The 21,312-nt window shown below is 41.3% G+C and overlaps 1 protein-coding gene and 1 long non-coding RNA gene across 2 annotated transcripts in view; both read right to left on the bottom strand.

Moving 5' to 3' along the window:
• EPB41L4A (erythrocyte membrane protein band 4.1 like 4A) overlaps positions 1–20,869 on the bottom strand; it is a gene marked incomplete at its 3' end in the record, with an annotated part of 159,744 nt that extends 138,875 nt beyond the window's left edge. The window contains exon 1 of the mRNA XM_081231101.1: positions 20,693–20,869. Coding sequence (XP_081087227.1) covers positions 20,693–20,791 — 99 coding nt within the window. The 5' untranslated portion in view covers positions 20,792–20,869. The remainder of the gene's footprint in view (positions 1–20,692) is intronic.
• On the bottom strand, positions 93–482 carry LOC308616029. Its single transcript, XR_014015688.1, has 3 exons — positions 426–482; positions 298–393; positions 93–265 (listed from the first exon to the last, which is right to left on the bottom strand). It is a non-coding gene; the product is annotated as an uncharacterized lncRNA (long non-coding RNA).
• Positions 20,870–21,312: the final 443 nt, after the last annotated feature.

The following is a 21,312-nucleotide window of genomic DNA, read 5'->3' as shown; positions in this document are numbered from 1 at the left end:
TTCTTCTCTAAACACCCTCCCTCACTTAGGCTGGTAACAAATCACCAGCTCTTTCATTTATCCTCCTGACTGTACTCCAGACACACTGGGTTCTTCCTGTTTCTGCTTCAGGGCCTTTGCACCAGCTCTTCGCTCTGCCTAGAACTTCTGCTTCCCCATCACTCCTACTCAACCCATGTATGACTCCCTCAGGAAACTTCCCTCCCATTCCATCAGAGTCCCTGTTGTACACTCTCGTGTCACTGCCAATGTTTCCTCCCCACACCTGGGCACTCACACACCTGGGCACTAACACACCTGGGCACTCAAACACCTGGGCGTTCATACACCTGACCACTCACACGCCTGGGCACTCACACATCTGGGCACTCAAACACCTGGCCACTCACACACCTGGCCACTCACACACCTGGCCGCTCACACACCTGGGTGCTCACACACCTGCTCCCCTGGTAAGCTGTAAGCTCCATGCAGGTCGAGACTGTGTGAGTTGGCCTCATCACTGCGTCCAGGGCCCAGCCCAGTGCCTAACACCTGGAAGGTCCTCCAAATATATTTGTTCTGTGAATGACTATCCAAAACATCCTTACTATCTTTTTTTTTTTTTTTTTTTACTCCACGCCACGGTGGAATCCCAGCTCTCATCACCTCACCACTGACTGCTTTCCCAGATTCCAGGCTCCTCTCACTCCAATCTAGTCTGTAGTTGTTACCTACCAACTTATCTTCCTAAAATACTACCACGACTCTTCTCTGCTTTGACTTATCACTCAGCAGGGTCTTAGCTCCTTTTCATGGTTTTCAAGTCCTTCCCTTACTGAATAACACCAACTGGATGCCATCTGGTTTTCCCCTTTGCTTCCAGGTTCGGCCAGCCTCCTCAGTGGCCCAGCAGTTCTACTGCGCAACCCTTCACTTTCTGTGTATCTAAAGCCCACTTATCCCTAAAAGTCAAATTCAAGACACACTTCTCCATGAGACCCTTCATGTCCCACACGTCAATATCATACTTCCAGCCCTAGTATAGATTTAACTGTTCTCTTAAAATTTCACTTATGTTCATTTTGTATCACCCATAACAGGCTGACTAGTGTCAAAAAGAAGGAAAAGGTCACATTTACTGAACATCACTGGGTATTAGACATTTCATGTGGTATAAAATATCCACGTGCATGGTAAGTACTGTTAAAACATCCATTGAATTGACTGGCTCACATTTTCTTATGGGCAGCCTTTAATGGCCTATGCGCTTACTCTATGAAGTAGCCTTAAAGAAGAAAATAATAATGCCCCCACCCCCACCCCCAAAAACGGAGTAACCAAAAATCCAAAATGCTCATGAGTCTGAGAAAGAACAGGCAGCTTCACTCTCCTTTCCCTACTACCAAATCAATCATTCAGGTTTCTGAAAACAGGAAATCTAATTGATTTTCCTGGGCCCTGTCCACTCTATGTGGGGAGCTGAACAAGCCACAGTAATCTATGAAACCTGAGTAATGAAAAGCTGATTGTGGCTCCAGACTAGATAAACCACAGACACGATCTCCAGATATGAAAACTTGCACCTGTCATCACAGCCACCTTAGACACAACCTTTCAGACTTTCAGAGCTAGAAGGAAGCTCAGCTATTTATTCTAATGGTCAAATGCTTGTGTCAAACATACAATTAACGTATTCACTACCCAGGGTCTGCAGAATCTTTTCCTCACACTTCACTCAGTTAAGAACTAAAAGTTCCTGTGTAAGGAAACTATTTCTCAGTCAAGGTTGTCTCATTAATTTTGAAGATCTTTTTTTAAACATTATCCCTGCATGCACTGACACAACCAGAAATACCAGATTCATGTAATAACAAATATACATGTGGATTGTATATGCTTTATACTCAGCCCAAAAGTTTTAATTTACGGGGAAGTGGAAAATCTATTAGTAATCGGTATAAATATTACAGATGTTTCTAAATATTTGGGTCCTGGGACTTCCCTGGTGGCACAGTGGTTAAGAATCCGCCTGCCAATGTAGGGGACATGGGTTCAGTCCCTGGTCCAGGAAGATCCCACATGCCTCAGAGCACCTAAGCCCGTGAGCCACAACTACTGAGCCCTCATGCCACAACTACTGAAGCCTGCGCACCTTGAGCCCGTGCTCCGCAACAAGAGAAGCCACCGCAGTGAGAAGCCTGCGCACCGCAATTAAGAGTAGACCCTGCTCGCCGCAGCTAGAGAAAGCCCGCATGCAGCAACGAAGACCCAACACAGCCAAAAATAAAAATTAAATAAATAAATTTTTAAAAATAAATAAATAAATATTTGGGTTCTTACTGGCTCTTACTCCTTTACTTTCCTGCAAGAGGACTCTAACACAACCTAACACAAGAAATGGCAGCCAAATTGACCCAAGTGGTGTCAATGAATCTTCCGTGAAGAGATTGGCCAATAAACAAGAGCCAAACTCTTTGACAAATATTATACATGCAGAGAGACCCAAAATATTCCAGTTTAAGCCATTTTGTTCATCATTTTTAGCTGAACGTGCTTAGAAAACTAGCAACTTGACATGTCTAATAAGCCATGGGTTCCACTCAAGAGCAGCAGAATTTATTAAATGTAGGGAGAAATGGTACATTTTGTTGTCACTTTGCTATCCCAGCCTCAGGCAGAAAGCACAAAATTATCTAACCATTTGAGGACAAAAGTGTAAACATACACTGGTAAAGCCAACACAGCGGCAGGCCTGTGCTGAAAACCACAACAGTCTCTGTCAGGAACTTGGCTTTGCTCAACTCAGCACTAACTGAAACAAATGGAAAAGCACGAGGAGGACCCAGTGATCTGTAAGCGAGTTGACACAAAAATCACCACCCTTCCCTTGGGAAAAAAAATCTGTGTCGTTTTCAACTTTTCAATTATACCAGATGGAAAGCATTTTAAAACAAGAATCAATTCACAATGAAACTTTTCAAAATAATAGTTTTTTTAAGTAAAGCAAGGTACAGCTTGTTGAATATGCACACCTGTTTTCAATAGCCCCGATGCTCACACTTGAAGGAAAAGTTGTTTCAGAACATAAATACTGCTCATCTTTTGAAAACAACATTTAAAAGTAAGAAAAATGGTTTCCTAGAGAGCAGTTAGTCATACATTTACTCTTTTTTAAAAATTTATTTTATTGAAGTATAGTTGATTTACAATGTTGTGTTAGTCTCTGCTGTACAGCAGTGATTCAGTTATACATGCACATATATATTCTTCTGCACAGTCTTTTATTTATGGTTTATTAAAGGATATTGAATATAGTTCCCTGTGCTATACATAGGACCTTGTTGTTTACCCATTCTATATGCAATAGTCTGCATCTGCTAATCCCAAACTCTCACACCCCCTTCCCCTTGTCAACAAGTCTGTTCTCTACATACATGTACTCTTAAACACAACTACCCAAATATTAAAATGGTAGTTAAACACAAGGTCACTTATCTTTCTCCCTCTGGCACGTGCGCACACACGCACACACACACACACACACACACACAGAGTTCAGCATTTTCAAGCAGAAGGAAATCTCAAGAATTTTTAACCTGAAAACACACAAGAAGCTCAAGTTTTTTCACCACCATTCACAAAGGAAATCTGTGACTTAAGGGGATTGATCTGCTGTCAGCCTGGGGTCTGGTTTCCTTTATAGCTGTTCTTTGGTAGTCACCATAATGGCTGTGTCAATACTGATGTTTCCATGACATTGTCACAGCCTGCTATCCCTGGGTGCGTGTAATGGCATAAAGGTATTCTAAGTGAAAGTTCTTCAGGGTTTGCCAGACAAAGATTTTAGAAAATAATGATTTGTTGAAGTTCTCATGATCCTCAAAAAATGGCTATTCAGATTCTTACAAAGGCTAAATCATAATAAACTAAATGTCTTCATCACAGAACTCAACAAAAGAATTGCAAGTCTTCATTTTTGACTCATAATTTATTCCAACAAGGAATTTTAATGAGTAAATCCTGCCAGGCTTCCAAATCTAAGCTTCATTTTTGAAACACATCTTTATCAAGTGATGAGGGTTATCTAAATTGAACTTAGCTCTTTCTGCTTGGACAGGCAAGCTGACTACTATGCTACCGGAAGTGCAAAGGGATTTATTTTCAGTTATGACCTTTAAAAATTTGAAAAGCTGTACGTGAAGGTCAACATCAAAAAAGAAAGAGAGAGAGAAGAAAAGAAGGAGGGAGGAAGCTGGTAGCTGTTTTCAAAGTAATCTCTGTCCAACCAAATAAATCAGTTTTCTAGTCAGCAAATGCAAATACAAATAATAAAAAGCCTTTTAAGGAAAACTGGGTTTTTTTCTCATTGTTTAAAACTTTCTAAGGACATTCTAAGTCATCATTTCACTTTTCTTTTAATTCCTCATAAGGCTTAGCACTATATGATGACATAAAAACAGCTAATATTTGTTATTTCTCATGTTATCATGTGCCAGGCACTATTCTCAGCCCTTATATGTATTATTTCATTCAAACCTCATAGCAATCTATGAAGTAGATAGTAGTATTATCCTCATTTCACTGATGATGAGACTGAGGCAAAAGGTCACTAGTTAGTAAATGCAGAGCCACAGGATAATAATAATTAACACTCCAAAGCACTTTAAACTCTTGCAAGAGTTTTTTCAGCCATTATCTTCCTTGGGGTCTCACAATACGTTGATATTGACGGAATAACATAAGCATCAGTTTAATTTTACAAATGGAAAAACTAAGGCTCCCAAACTTTGACTTTTGCAAGGTAGGAAATGAAGGAACTGGCAAAGGAATCCAGATTTTCTGAGTCTATACTCTCTGCTTCTCTCACTATGCAGGCTTTCTTTCTCACTGTAGATCCTCAATACAAGTATTTTCAAAACAAAACTCTAGACTTCTCAAAGCATAAGTATAGCTACAGATGGTTAAAAATGTATCTAATTCACCTTTTTACCCCCCATGTCAGGTACAGTGCCTGGCACAGAGCACACTATGAGTCTGCATACTCCCCAGACGCCCATCTTCCTCCACCAAACTCACTTCTCTATGTTCACACTACCCTGAAGTCCTTGACCACCTTCAGAGCCACAGTTCATCCTCTCAAGTCATCACTCTGAGGAGGCCAGAGTCTATATAAATCCTCAATCCAGAACCCAAAAAGATAGGAAAACTGAAAGCTTTACGTTTGACGCCAAAACTCACTTGATGACTATGGCAGTCCATCTTCAAGACGGCTCTCAGTGATGCCCGCCCCCCAGTATTCACACCCTTATACAGTGCCCGCTCACTCCAAGGTTAGCTGGTGTGATCAACAAAATACCGCAGAAGTAACAGGATATTATATGCGACTGTGGCTTCCATCTTGGGCTTTCTCTCTCTCTAAAATTGCTTGCTGTGTAGGGAAGCCAGCTGCCATGTTGTGGGGACACCCAGGAGCCTATGAAGAGGCTCATGTGGTGAGGAACCATGGCCTGCCAACGTGCCCGTGAGCGGGTTTGGAAGCAGACCCACCATCCCCAGATTACCAATGCCTGAGGCACAGTTTGAGTGCAGCCTCAGAGAGACCCTGAACCAGAATCATTCAGTGAAGCTGCTCCTGGATTCCAGACCCACAGAATCTGTTTGGGATAAATGTTTGTTCTTTTAAGCTGCTAAGTTTTGGAGGTAACATGGCACACAGCAACAGATAACTAATACAGAGACAAAATCTATTATAAACTGGCAGAAGGCAACTTATAGTCTCTATTTACCCCACTTATTGTGAATATCCAAATGACAAGCTGTGCAAATACTACTGTGCTTGTTTTATGAGATACCACCCCAAACCTGGCCAGGGATGTTGCATAATGAATGGTTTATATACCATATTACCTTGCTGGAATCTGAAAATTTTTGAATCTTCAAACACACCTACCCCAAGGGTTTCAGATAAGGCACTGCAAACCTATATTCACTTTTTCTAAAATTCCTTTCCTGATTAACCCCACCTCGGCATATAAGAAACATCATTTCTTGTAAGAATGTCTATACCTCTTAGAATCTCCACCATATAACCCAGTACTTGATTATGAACTGTATTGAATTCTGTTGTTTTATAAGTAAATATTTCTCTTTCCACCTAAAAGTTAAATTTCTTTTAACTTTTTAAACTTCTTTTAATTATGAGGCAAGCTCCATTCCTCATATTAAACCTCAACTGTCATTTCTCATGACATCACCATTTTTAACTGACAGGATTAGTAAAATATTAAAACAGCAAACTTGTGTCTGTCTCTTCTTTCTTCCCCTCCCCCAATTTATTTTACCACCTAGGACCGTATTTGTTAGCATGGGGACTTTTTTGAGTTATATTGGGGTACAATGATTTTAAAACCTCAAGTTTTTAAACATGACTTATATGTTCTGTATAATGTTCAGTTTGTAACTTTTTAAACTGTGGATATAGAGAGGGATAAGTAGGAAATATAAGAATTGGCTATTTGGGGAGCTTTTTTACTTGCAGTATTTAAAAATGCAAGAGTCTGGATGTAAAATTATGTAAATTTCACTCAAATACTTATGAATCAAATCACTGTTGAACAAAAAATTTGTTGCTGTGTAATTATTGTCTTGTGTGCATTTGAAAGAATTAAATATACCCATACTTATGTTTGAAGGAAAAAAAATAAAAGGCAAGAGTGTTCCCTCTATTTCATCATCCCTACCAGAAATTCTGGGTGCTCCTGGGTACACAAGCTCTGAATAAAATCTCCTAAAAGTGAGTTCACAAAGCAATACCTACAATTACAGACACACAGCACTGGTCCAGACCCCCATACACCATCACACTCAAAACCTGTTTATCTTCATATAACTACCCCAGAACATTATGTAAAAACAGCATCTGAAAGAAAAAGAAACTGGCTCTCTGAGGAATTCTGGAAAATTTGCACATCCTCCAAGTGCCCTTGTAAACAGCAGCAGATGCATGAAATAATCATTATCGGGGGAAAGATCTATTAGCCTCCTGATGATTGGCCCATCTGAAACCTTTCAGCAAAAGAGCAATTTTACCTTTCTACTTTCCTCTCTTGCACCCTCCCTCAGGCAATAAGAAGGGTCACTAATCAGTTTTTAATTTTCTTTCCTGGAGAGATACCAGAATGGAGCTATAAGAATTCAGGATAAAGACTTTACAAATAAAGACCAAGGAAAAACTCTGAGTGATATGAGCTCTAAAACCATGGCCATAACCATAAATTATTCTAGGCCTTTTAAATAAATAAGCATTTTCAAAAAAGCCAAAAATTTAAAATGCAATGCAGTTGGTATCATTCTGAAAAGAAATTCCACATAAGCAAACTCTTTTCCAAATTGGGAGGGGGAAAAAAAAAGATTCTTTAGGACAAAAGAGTCTCTCCCTCATAAAATCTACCCAGAAAGAGTTCCACAAATCCAAATGCCAAGACTGCAGAAGGCAATCAAGCCAGATGTAGGCCTAGAAGGACTTAATTTAAGGAGGGGGGGGGAGGAGGAAACAGAGAAGGGTTGGGAGCATGGAAGAGATGGGATTGGCAATAAACCTAGATGATTTTCAATAAATTCTGACCTCTTCCCCTATAATCAGCTCTCAGCCCTTCCTCCCTTGCAGGCTTCAAAGAAACTGAGGGTGGGTGAGCACTGAGAAATTACCAGACAGGAAACCAAGAGACAGGGTTCTAGGACCATGTGCTGGGCTCTGGCAAATCACTGCCCCTCCCTGGGTCCCTGTTCCCACAGCTGTGGAATGGGAGGACTGGATTAGATGATTCTAAATGCCCATGCCGAGTCTAGCTTTCCATGGTAAGTGAAAGCCAGTCTGCTGTAACTCATGTCATCTCTTCCACATTCTCCCCGGGTGTCTGCTGCATTTTGGAGCAGCATCACAGGGCTGAATTAACTAAGGATGTGTGACCACACTCAGATTTGGTGCAGAAAACCAGACAGTTGAACTACTGGGCAAAGAATGAGTGGCTGGCAAAAAAATAAAAAGCAATGACAAGTAGAAACCAATTTGTGTGAAAGATTTTGACACAGAGCTGTGGCATTATCTAGATTCTAGACATTTGAAATTTTCTTCACGGAGGAAACTGCCTGTAGCCTGCATATCTACTGGGATTTGTCAAGTGTTTGAATACTACCAATTTTAAAATGCACAATCCAGACAAAAGCTGTAAAGCTTCTATTATGCCACTTTCAATACCACTAAGATTTGCTACCATTTCCCTCAGTCATAGGGAATTCTCAATTCCATGAAGCCACAGTTGCTCCCTAGGCTTTAACCTGCAATCACACTAGGTATCCTGGAAGTTCAAGGTTGAAAGGAAGTCATGGGGAGCGGGGAGGGTGTGTGCATTCAGAAGTGGTCTTCTAGCCACCTACATCATTTTCCCAGGAGGAGAACACTGCGCATTGCACTCTCAGGACAAATCTCTAGCAAATTCTCAGTTGCCAAGTAATAGAGGAAATCCACATACCTATTTAAATGACATTAACTTTTTGAACATGCTACATCTTCACCTACCAAAACTAACAAAGTTATTCATAAAACATATGCTAATACTCTTTTCCAGCCCTCCATCAAGTGATTTACAGAAAGAGCCTGGAAGGACCAAAGGCAAATCCTTTACACAACATAAACAGCAACACTCAAAAGCTTATACAGAAAAGATTTTGGAAATCTAAATATTCAACAACCAAGGTTTCAAGTTACAAAAGCAATAGCAGCATGACTAAAACAATCCTTCTATCAGTCTTTCTTCAAATATGACAAATATTTACTGAGCACCACCATGTGCCCGCCACTCTTCTAGGTGCTCAGGGATTTAAAAGTGAATAAAATATACAATACTTAACTGCCACCAGGAAGTTTACAGGAAATTTTGCTCAAAATATTAAATGTCAAATTTGTTTTAACTGGGAGTGTTTTCTCTGCTGAATTACACACACCTACCCTGCCAAGGAATTAGTAAAACTAAACAAGATGCATAGATAGGCATGTCAATCAATGGAACAGAATTGGGAGTCCAGGAATTAACCTTTATATTTATTGTCAATTGATTTTTGATAACAGTGCCAAGACAATTCAATGGGAAAAAATCGTTTTTTCAACAAATGAGCTGGGACCACTGGATATCCACATGCAAAAGAATGAAGAATGGATCATAGACCTAAATGTAAGAGCTAAATCCATAAAACTCTTTAAAAATATACAAGTAAATCTCCATAACCTTGGCATAGGCAACGGCTGCTCAGATATGACTCCAAAAGCGCAGGAAACAAAAGGATAAATTGGACTCCATCAAAATTTAAAACTTTTGTACATGAAAGGACACTGTCAAGAAAGTAAAAAAAAAAAAAAAAAACCCATGGGAGAAAACATTTTCAAATCAAGTATCTGACAAAATACTTGTATACAGAATACATATATGTGTATATATATATATTTTTAAACACTTATACTCAATGATAAAAAGAAAAATAAGCCAATTTTTTAAACTAGCAAATAGATATTTCTCCAAAGAAGATATACAAATGGCCAATAAGGACATGAAAAGATGCTCAACGTCACTATTTTTCAGGAAAATGAAAATCAAAATGACAATGAGATACCACTTCACATCCAAAAGCGTAGTTATAATCAAAAAGAGTAAAACAAGTGTTGGTGAGAATGTGGGGAAACTGAAGCTCTTAGACATTGCTAGTGGGGATGTAAAATGGTGCAGCCACTGTGGAAAACAGTTTGCAAGTTCCTCAAACTGTTAAACCTATGATCCAGCAATTCCACTCCTAGGTACATATGCAAGAGAAATTAAAACACATGTCCACATAAAGACTTACACATGAATCTTCATAGCAAAATTATTTATAATACCAAAGTCCATCAACTGATGAATGGACAAATATGGTATATCCATGCTATGGACTATTATTCAGCCAAAAAATGGCTGAAATACTGATACATACATTATGAATGAAACTTGAAAACATTATGCAAAGTGAAGCCAGTCACAAAAGACCATATATTATACGAATCCATTTATATGAAATGTCCAGAATATGCAAACCTGTAGAGGCAGAAAGATTAGTGGTTGCCTAGCAGGAGCAGGTAAGAGGGCTGGGAGGAAATGAGGAGTGACTGCTAATAAGTATAAGGTTTCTTTGTGGAGTCATGAAATGTTCTAAAATTGATGGCGATGTGGTCGCACGACTCTGTAACTATATGAAAAGCCATTGAACTGCACACCTTAAATGGGTGACTCGTATGGTCTGTGATTTACATCTCAATAAATCTGCTTTTCAAAATTAAATGAGAAATTAAGGAGTCAAGGAGGTACACTACTTGTACCAGGGAACCTAGAAAGTAAAGAGGTGAAAGATGTCTTTTCTTTCTCAGATTCGTTGCCTATGTCGATCTGGAAGTACTTTTCTTATTCAGATTAATTCACCCAGTCAACAATCCTTCATCGATTCCTCAGGAACTCAGCTTGACTTGGGGATCCCATGAAAAAGATATAGTCCCCTCCCTCAAGGCTTTCCATCTCTAGTAACAACAGCTCCCTCTCATTAGGCACAGGGCTGAGGGTTTCACGTGCAGTATCTCAGGATAAGCTGGAGAGCTTGAGCCTAATTTTACAGATGAGGAAGCTGACTCTGAGGGTAAGTGACTTGACCACATTTACAGCACTAACACATGGAAAGGAGACCTGAAGCCAGATTTTTCTATGACCTAGACCCACTCTCTCTTCATCTTACTATACTGCTCCCAGGGCAAGGTGGGCAGGAAAGTACGGAAACTCCTGCAATGAAATGCAGGCCTGATTCAGGTCAGGAGAGGGCCTCTCCAGTGCTTCACCAAGGAGAAGTCTTCAGAGAAGGTGGCATTTGAGCAGCACCCTGCTTGATGAGAGCTGGGACTTCACTCAAACAAGATGAGGTGGGGTGGGGCTTTCCCGGCAGAAAAAGACCAGGGTGAGAGGGAGTGTGGAGAATTCAGACTAGAAAGCAGCTTGATCTGGCTAGAATCCGTGAGAGGTATATGGTAGCAGTGGGAGGAAGGTCAGATAGAGGTGGGGTCCGATCATGAAGGGCCATCATGCTCAGGAATATAAATTAAGCCACGGAGGTTGAGAAGCCGTGGGAGTATCCAAGCCAGGGTGAGAAAGGCCACGCTAGAGGCAGTCACAGGGGATCATGCTGGTGGCTACTACAGGTGTCCAGCTGCGAACTGAGAGTGGTCCAGATCAGAGCAGGAGCAATCAGAGGAGGGGAGAAGAGATGAATCTGGAATATATTTAAGAGGTGGAATTACAACACCTGGAAGGCTGTGGAAATTTAAGGAGAGCCCAGGTGCCAGAATCCTGACCAGAGGGGCAGAGGGCCAATAGCACCCACAACTCCTACCTTTCCTCCTGACTGAACCCCTCCCCCAGCTGCCAGTTGCCTTGGGAAAATGGATTCCACCCCCACCCAGTCCCAGGGAGAATCTGTTGCCCTAAAGGTGATCCCATTGCCATTATAGCTCAAGAATGGCCACAAGAGTTGTTCTGCTAAAAGACACAAGGGAAAGTCTGATGGGGAACTTGGGGAGAAGGAGTCTTCTCTCCTTTCTGAAGAAGAGCCTGTCTCTACTCCCAACTCACATATTGCCATGTGCAAATATTGTCTCTAGAACCATTACCCATCTGCATATGACCCTGTCTCCCAAGATGACAGAGCCCAGAAGAGATGGAGAGAAGCTGGGAACCTGATGTGAACAAATAAGCTTCCTCACGTTAAGAGAATCTGCAATGGAATCTCTGCAACCGAGAATCAAAGCATCTTAACTGATGAAGACGGAGAGTGGCCTCATTCGCCAAACTAGGCAGCACAAGAAGAGAGAGTCTGGAGCAAACAGAAGGGCTTAGACATCTAGTGGGACCTCCAGTAGGCAATCAGAAATACAAGTCAGGTAAGAGTGAGGAAGTCTGGACTAGGGGTACAGATGTGAAGTTTCAGCATCCCAGTGGTAGCTGAGGCAATGTGAATAAAAATACAGGGATCTGAAAAGTCACTGGTATCTATGGATATCTAACCACCACTGTTCCCCCACTTCTAACAACCACCCATACCTCTCAGAGAGCCAGTGTCACTTTGGGCAGGGGTGGGGGATTAGATATCCCAAACTGGAATTCAGAAAAAAAATTATTAGCAAATAATAGATCACACATAATGATAGCTATCATTTATTGAGCACCTTTTATCCTATGTGCCTAAAATTCTTTTCTCAGATTTGCACAGTCATCCCATGAGGCAGTTATCACACTCCTCAGCTTACAAATGAGGAAAGGAAGGCTAGTTCAAAGAAGAGTCCTGTGGTCCATCACAAGACCAACAATTTCATGGTAAACCAGGATTTAAACACAGGGCAGGATAGGGGAAGGGGAGAGATTGAAGATGACCACATGGCACCCCAGTTAGGAGGCTGGTTGGTGCAAAGTGGGAGCAGTGAGGATGGTGGATAAAAACCAATTTTGACAAGTGATAATTAAGGCAGCAGAGGCTCTAAGACTGCTTCTCAAACACGGCTCTGAATGAAGGGCAAAATGGGACGTGAGTGGTTTAAAAACTCAAACGGTCTCGGTGGGCTAGCTCAGGAACTCGACCCCCATGCACGTCACTGTTCCTATGGAAAGCTGTATTCTACGCAAGGTACTTTCTACCCAACTTCCAGGACGCTGTGCCCACAGAGTTGGTAGCGCTCAGCATCACTAACTGCGCTTCCTCACGTGCTCAGAACGTGGCATTTCTCGACAATCTGCTGCCATATTTGGTTCCCTCCTTGGTCTCAGTCGGCTGATTCCTCCTCTGCCATCTGACCTTTTGGTCACTGACCATGGGGGCTAGCACTCAGCACCTCTTGGGTTTCCCTGCCTGCCACAATCTCCCTTGTTTTAACTTCCACTTGGCATGTCAGTATCCTTGAAAACAAACTTCTTACCCCTTTGGAAGCCACTGCCAGGCCCTCTCATGACTTCAGCGATTACTGGGAGAGCCTCTGCAGAGAGCCATCTCAGCCTTTGGGGATTCAGCAAGAGTGTTTAGTTACAGAGAAATGGATTAACAACAGGCGGCACTAAGGAAAAGTGACTGTTTCACTTTAAAAAAAAAAAAAAGAAAAAAAAAAAAAAAAGGAAATCATGGTTCAGAGGGCACAGGAATGCAATCCACATTTCTGAGAATGCTACAGACTCTCCCAAGTGTGGTAACAGGCTTTTTGAGTCACAAACTAAACTGGCTGGTTCCTGACCTTAACACACCTAGTCGAGACCCAAACAAGTGATAACAGAGGCCTGGTTAAACTTAACACGTGAGACTTAGAAACAAATCCTGCTACGCAGGAGCAAACGTCAGTTACTCTTACCACTCAAAGCAGGCTAACCAGGAGCATTATGGATAAGCTGTACGCGTGGCTAAAATATCAGAGACAAAGCTCGGTCAAAGCAGTCAACCCCAGAGAAGCTGCAGGGTTATGACAAATCTGATGTCTGATGTGTCCTGTTTATAACAGGCCTGCAGAAAAATCCATTGTGCGTCGGAATGAAAAACTTAACATTTGTCATAAAAACCCAGTATTTAACTTCTTGACCCTGTGTTTTCCATTATGCCTAAGAGCAGTGTCAGATGAGGTTCAGGAGTAAAATGGGTGGTACAGCAAGATTAAAAATTATACCAATGGTCCCTGATTGTGTAAACCCACACTGTGAAACCAACTGATACTGTTCTCCAATGGTTTACAGAATAGGGGACAAGGAAGAAAAGCAAAGTGTGAGGATCTATTATCCATTCGTGAAATACGCCCTTCTTCCAAAAGACTCTCAAGCTACAAGGGGAAAGTTATACTTTTTAAAAAGAGAGAGAGAGGGAAGGATTCAGTAGTTACTTCTACACTACAAAGATGTTGGTAACTCATGTTTTCTAAAATGGCCGCTAGTCAGCTCTTCAATGCGTTACATGCACTCAGTCCACTGCACCATCTCATTTTCTACCCATTATCAATATAAAAATTAGAGTATCTTGGCAACAGATTTTTCACAGTGAGATTCTCTTTATTCTAGGTCTTTTTGAGTAAAAATAAAATGGCAAAGGAACCTCATTATCCAGAAGATTTTCAATATGGCCTATTCCAACAGTAACACTCCATTCATTCTTCTATTCAAATTACAGTGAATAAGCATCTATTACATGTGGTGTACAGCTCTAGCTGCTGGGGATCATGGGCGAGGGCTTTCAGGCTTCTGGGGGAGACAGACGTGTCCAGAAATAATGCCTGCAGTGTGGTAAGGGCTATAATAAGAAGCGTGCAGGACACTGACAAGCACTTAACTTTGCCAGGGCACGCCGGGTCTAAGTCTTTCTAGCAGATGGGATGCTCAGTTCAAGTCCTAAAGGATGAGCTCAGATGAGCGTGTGCTTAGGGAAACACAAAACAGTACCACTCAGTGGGAATCCCAAGCATAAGGCACAAGCAAGTCTGGTATGTTTGCGAGACTGAGCAGTTGTGCGTGCCCATATAGAGCAAGTCGTTTGGGTAGGCACACAGAACTGCTGAAGGCCTAGAGCAGGTAGGGTGGCAAATCAGACAGTGAAGGGTGGACTTTATGTGCAGACAGGAATGAAGCACTAAAAGAAGAAGGAGAGGATGAGGAACGGAGGAGAAAGAATCTAGACCAACATTTTCTGAGGGCTTACCACATGCAAGGCACCTTGAACTTATGAAGTGGGTATGACTTTGTTCCCATTTTACAGACGGGGAAATTGAGATTCAGAGAAGAAAAGTATCTTTCTGGAGGCCCCACAACTAATAAGTAATCAGTGGAGCCAAAATGTAAGTCCAGGTGGTCTGATGCTACAGCCCATGCTTTTCATCACTTCAGTATATTGCTCCTAGTCTAAGAATATTAAGCAAGTTAAAGACACAGATTTCATATTGTTTTCACTGACCTATAAGGCACATGACTCACTCCTCCAAAAGAGAAAAAAGAAGGCATCCAAAAGTCAGTTTGCATCCAATGTGTACCAAATAAAGAAGAATAAAGGAAACTGCTACCCTCCACAGCAGTGGTTCTCAAATGAGGATGATTTTGCCCATCAGGGGACATTTGGCAACATCTAGGCATATTTTTGGTTGTTACAACTAGGCAAGAGGTGCTACTGGCATCTCACGGGAAGAGGCTACAAAGACTGCTAATTATCCTGCCATGGAGCAGACAGCATCCCACAACAAAGAATCGTCTGGCCGGGCTAAGATACAACCTGACACAAACCACTGAAGAAAAGATGAGTTTCCCATCTTGTTTTGTAATAAAAATAACCAACCATTGTCCATACAGCTAATGGACAGTCGAGTCTGGACTTTTGACCCTGCAACTTAGATTGAACTCTAGCGCCATCTGCTACGGTCTGAACGTTTGTGCCCTCCTGAAATTCATATGTCGGAAACTTAACTCCCAAGGTAATGTTTTTTAGGAGGTGGGGCCTTTGAGATTAGCGCCCTTATTTATTTTTTTTTTTTTTGCGGTACACGGACCTCTCACTGTTGTGGCCTCTCCCGTTGCGGAGCACAGGCCTCCAGACGCGCAGGCTCAGCGGCCATGGCTCACGGGCCCAGCCGCTCCGCAGCATGTGAGATCTTCCCAGACCGGGACACGAACCCGTGTCCCCTGCATCGGCAGGCGGACTCTCAACCGCTGCGCCACCAGGGAAGCCCAGCACCCTTATTTTTTAAAAAAGGCCAAAAGGGCTCCCTAGGCCCTTTTGCCACATGAGGATACAACAAGTTTTCAACCTGGAAGAGGGCCCTCACCTGACCATGCTGGCACCCTGATCTCAGACTTCCAGCCTCTAGAACTATGATAAATAAATTTCTCTTGTTTATGAGCCACCAAGCCTGTGGTATTTTCTTATAGCAGCCTGAACAGACTAAGACACCACCCATGCTCAAAAGAAACAAAAGCTCTGCATTAGTTTAACTTTAGTTCAAAGTTCGTTTAAGCTTAACATTACAGAATTCAAGGACAATTACACTAACGGGGCTGCAAAAAGTGTGATTCACCATCAACCAAGAAAAGTATAAGTCCCTATAAAAGGATAGCTAGCCATTACCTGCTAGAGGTAACAAACAATTCTTTCCCCATTATATTGCTTTTAAATCGCTTTTAAACCATAAATGATAAATGACATTTTTAATAATTTTTTTCAAGAAAAACTTCCTGTAAAATTGAGGGGGCATTTAAGTCTGAGGGTGTAATGTATAACATGGTATTTATAGGTAATAAGGCTGTATTGTATAATTGAAATTTGCTAAGAGAATAGAACTGAACTGTTCTCGACAACAAAAAAAGGTAAATATGTGAGGTGATGGACATGTTAATTAACTCAATGGTGGGATGGTGGGAATCCTTTCACAATATATATGTATATTATATCATCACGTTGCACACTTTAAATATATTACAGTTTCATTTTCAATTATACCTCAATAAAGCTGAAAAAAATACTTTCAATCATTTTTTAAAAACAAAAAAATTATGAAGGAGCATTTATACAGTAGCTGATCTTAAACAGTCACAACATGGATATCATATCTGAATTTTAGAAACCTAGATGCAGTGTGGAAGAGGGGTACTTCTATCCCAGTCACATCTAATTTACTAATTTACTAACCACAGCCTAATTTACTAACTACAGTCAATCTTATATTAACAGAAATGTTGGTGTATGATTACTTGCTTCAACCTACGTTTATAAGGTCCCTGACTGTGTACCTTATGTAGTTGATATTAAAAGATATAGATATGCACTTAATATGATTTGTGAAAAACTATTGTTTTTCACTTTTTCCAAATTTTCTCAGATGTCTTCTTTACCAGTCCAAATGGAGTGAAAATTACAATCCTTGGTAAGGGAGACGCATATAATTTAAGTCCCCAACTTCTGTTTTTCTAGTTTATTAGGAAGTTTCTGATCAAAACATCAAAATTGACTCATAATATTCCCTCAGGAACCTCAGGATGATTAGGAAGTAACTTCATTTAAAAGTTAATGGATGAATTTAACTTTGTGAATTGTATGCTGTATCTCAATAAAGCAGTTTTTTAAAAAAGTTAATGGAATTTCCATCTTGCTGTCATATTGGTTTCATTAATTTAGTCAAATACATTGAGGGAAAAATAAGCACCTCAGTGTTTATTACATTACTACTCAGAGGACTAAAATCTTGCTGAAATGAAAATACTAATCTAGTTCACATTTGCAGCAGCAATTATGAGGACTAAATCATCAAACCTTGTGATTTTTTTACCTAAAAATCTTTTGCTAATCAAATGACAACTTATAAAAACTAGTCTGAGCCACATTCAAGTTTTGCTATCTAAGAGAACAAAAAGAAGGATCTCTACCTCCCCCAGGACATAACAAACGTTTCCCTGAACAAACACTGCTCAAAAAACCAAGAGACCAACCACAGCAGAAATTCTTACTAAAATAAACAACAGAGATAGCAGCAGAGAACAAACAGCTAAAAGCTATTGTGTGGCTCAACACACAACCAATAACATTCAGTTTATATAAACTTGGGTTTTTAAATCTTGCATAGGGCTCAAACTACGAACTGCACGCAAAAGACTTTCTGCTTGACAAGGTGAGGTTAGCTCTAAAGCAATTTAAGAAGGCAAATTGCTACATCACATTAGTATGAATACAGACACTGGGTTTTATTTTTCTAATTATTTCTGAAACAGAAAATTATCTTCCATTTAAATGCTACTCATCTTAACACATAAGATGTGTAACTATTGTCTTCAGGCTGAAATGCTTTCCATGGGAACAAACACATTCATTTTTTTTTTTTAAGTCGATGAAAAACTTTGATCTGAGTTGCAGAAAAATCACTTCATAACTAACTTTTCAATGAGCAATTTGGTGCTTAAAGAAATCCAGAGAGTGTTTTTCAAAATAGCACACAGAAAAAAATGTTTTACCAAGCTTCTCTCATATGTTTTCTACTTAAATTTACTACAATTAATTTCCTTTAACCTACAATGCATTATTATAACAGTAATGCTAGCAAATTCTTACGTAACCATTTAGGAATTAGTAAAATTCCTTCCATTAAGGGATGAAATATGTGAATAATTTTACCACAAAATTAGATATCTTCATTTGAGATAGAATGTGAAAAGGGGTCATCTCAAAATAAATATTAGATAATATTTTTGAAAAAAGATTTTTCTATTTTAATTTCGGGGAAAAATGTCACATGCTTAACTTCGACTTTAATTAGTAATAATCAAAATTATCAAGAGTACTATCCTGGGGGGAAAACACTGTAATAGTAGTTATTGGCTATTAAGTTTGGAGTAATTGCTTACTATTTCATTTACAAACTAAAGTAGGAGTTAAAGAAAAAAATAATAATAATAAAGCAGGAGTTAAAGAAAATGCCAAGTATGTACAGAACAATAATATACACATATTCATTCAATGTTTGAATACCATCTACGTGCAAGATGCTGTTCATACGTTATACCATTTGTAAATATATATATGTGTTTAATTTAGTACATACCACAAGCAGATAGGTGCTTAACACATGCATTTTATGGTAGCATGGTAGTTACAGATAATGTGGTTAACTTCAGCAGACATCTGTGTTACACATATGGCCATCAAAATAATTGTGGCATGCTTTTGTGACACTGAAAGAGGGCAAGCCTGTTGCAAAATGATTACTTCCAACAAAAGCATGCTTAAATTATTGTTCAGTTAAATGGCACATATCCAAAATAACAGCATTATAAAGTTGCTATTGCATTTGAATCCCTCACCAATTTTCGACCTATTTGTAAAACAAGATAAGCACCATCAGGATATAAAAAGTAATTATGGATCAGGATTTTTAATTCATGTTTCTTTGACAAAATTATTCCATTTGATTCTGAGTCTTGGCTGCTCTCGTGACAGAATAATGTACATGTTCCACAAGTGACAGGAGTAGGGCTTTCATGATTAAATAGGAAGCTCACACACCAGATGACTTTAGACTTCAGAAAGACTTCTATGTTTTTTTAGTAACAGATCATCAGTTATTTTTCGCTAATTGTTTCGAAGCCAAAGAGAATCTATGTATTATCAAAAATGTATGATTTTTTTTACTTTTGTCTACTTTGTGCTCACAGTACTCCAAGCAATGTTATGTCATCTTGTAAAGTAAGTTCTTTTCCTGATTTCATAGGGGTGGGGGGGGAATTGGGAGTTGGAACATAAAGAGCTAAAAATATACAATGAACACTCTCCCCCCGCAAAGAGTCTTTTATTGTCCTTGAAAGGAAACACTAAATGAGAATCTGATTGACTTTTGCTTATTACAATTACAGGAGAAACAATATTCAAAACCTAAAGTGTTTCCTAAAGGGTTAACTGTATCTTGTGGCTTTAATTGATCATTTTTGCCCTCTTTCTCTGGCAAAAAAAAAAAAAAAAAAAAAATGACAGCTGTGAAATTAAAATTCTGTACACCAAGAACGGTTATAACAAAGCTGAAGCTTTTGGCCAAGAACACTTACTCTAGTGTGCATAAAGCTATGTAAAATCTGATTCACACAAGAAAATGCCCAGAGCCTACGCCATTAGGATTAACTTCTGAGATGACAAGACTAGGACAAGACAATTGGCAGCCTGAACTTGATTTCTCAGACAGCCTCCTTGGCGGGGGGAGGGGGACGGTTTCCCTTCATCAGACTCAGCTGCTGAGGTATCTAAAATGCCTAAATGATTTAAAACTGAAGGAGAAAGGGGAACAAAACACTCGGGATTTCGATCATCTCTAGGTAGCTACGCTGTTGCGAGAGAAAAACTAGCGCGCAGGCGCGTCGGTCAGGTTGTCAACCGTAAACATAAGAGCTCGCCAAAATTAAGGAAGTGAATGTCTGCAAGCTCCCACAGCCTTTTTGTTTGGGTTCTCTAGGTTAATACCAGTAATTGCATTATAATGACCTACGAAGAGGCGCAAAGTTATTATCTCGTTTGGAGAGATGTTTACTTAAATGTTGGGATAAACCAGGTGGCTTTTGGAAAAGGAAATTATTTTCCGGCCAAACTTAGCATTACCCAACCACAAATACAGGCGACACAATCACAACCACCCAATAAATGTGTTTCAACGAGTGAATTATTTTACTTCCCCAATAATCCTATCAAGAAAAAAGGTCTTCAACAAAGCCGAGGGAGATCGTGCCTTCAACACTGTATGCTGCCCGTACAATCAATTCTGCGCCTCTTTGGGAGCTGCGGGGGCCTTAAACGCTTTTGGAGGAAAACGACGTAAGGAAGTTTGGGTCTCAGCTGCAGAACGGTGCACTGCAGCTGAGAGCTGGTGCTTGGACCCTCCTACGAGGCGTCAAACTTACTTTCCTTTATGAAGGACTCAAAGTTAACTCACCCTGACACGTCCACTCTCCACCTGAGCGCGGGGGGCAGCTGCCGTTCGTTCCCACCGTGCACAGACGCCACCGCCGTCCGCCCCGCCCGGGTGACAGCCCTGGGACAAAGCCGCGGAACCCCCGAGCCTGCCCGGCTACGCACCCCGACCCCGAACATGCCCCCGGCCCGCGCCTACCTTGATGCCCTGCTGCTGGGTGGTGAGGGTTAACTTGGATTCATTCAGAAGCAAAACTTCGCAGTAAAATTCTTCCGGAACAGCGCAGAAACAGCCCATGTCGGCTGTGGCCGGCCTCAGCCAGGGGAGAAAGCTGCGACCCAGGCGCCGAGCCGCCCCCTCCCCTCAAGCGCGGGGCATTAAGTTATTGTCCGCACCGCGGCGAGGGCGTGAGGACCAGTTCCCGGCGGGGTCCAGCGCGGCGCGGACCAGCCGCCCGGCGCGGACGTAAGGTAAGGAGGGCGGGGAAGCCCGGGAGAGAGTCAGCGCCCGCGAGCGGCCAGGGAAGCGCCTGAGGAACTGGACGCAGAGGGCGGCGGCGCGTCCCCGCGCATCCTGCGGCTCCGGCTCCTCCGAAGGCGGGGGTGCCGCGGCCTCAACCGCAGCCCTGGGGACGACAAAAATCTCCTGTCAAAGGGGACAAGAGGCAAGAAAAGGGAGGGACGAGAGCTCTAGGCCGTCCCCGTACTTGGAAGCCCCTAGAAGCTCTGCAGCCGCCTCCACCCACGCCCTCCTGGAGCGCTGGCGCCACGCACCGGCCTCCTCTCTGCCTCCGGGGTCCTCAGCGGACGCGCACTTCC

This window comes from Mesoplodon bidens, assembly GCF_964165515.1.
Source record: "Mesoplodon bidens genome assembly, chromosome: 4".
Lineage (NCBI taxonomy): Eukaryota > Metazoa > Chordata > Mammalia > Artiodactyla > Ziphiidae > Mesoplodon > Mesoplodon bidens.
This window is presented reverse-complemented; position numbering and strand designations above follow the sequence as displayed.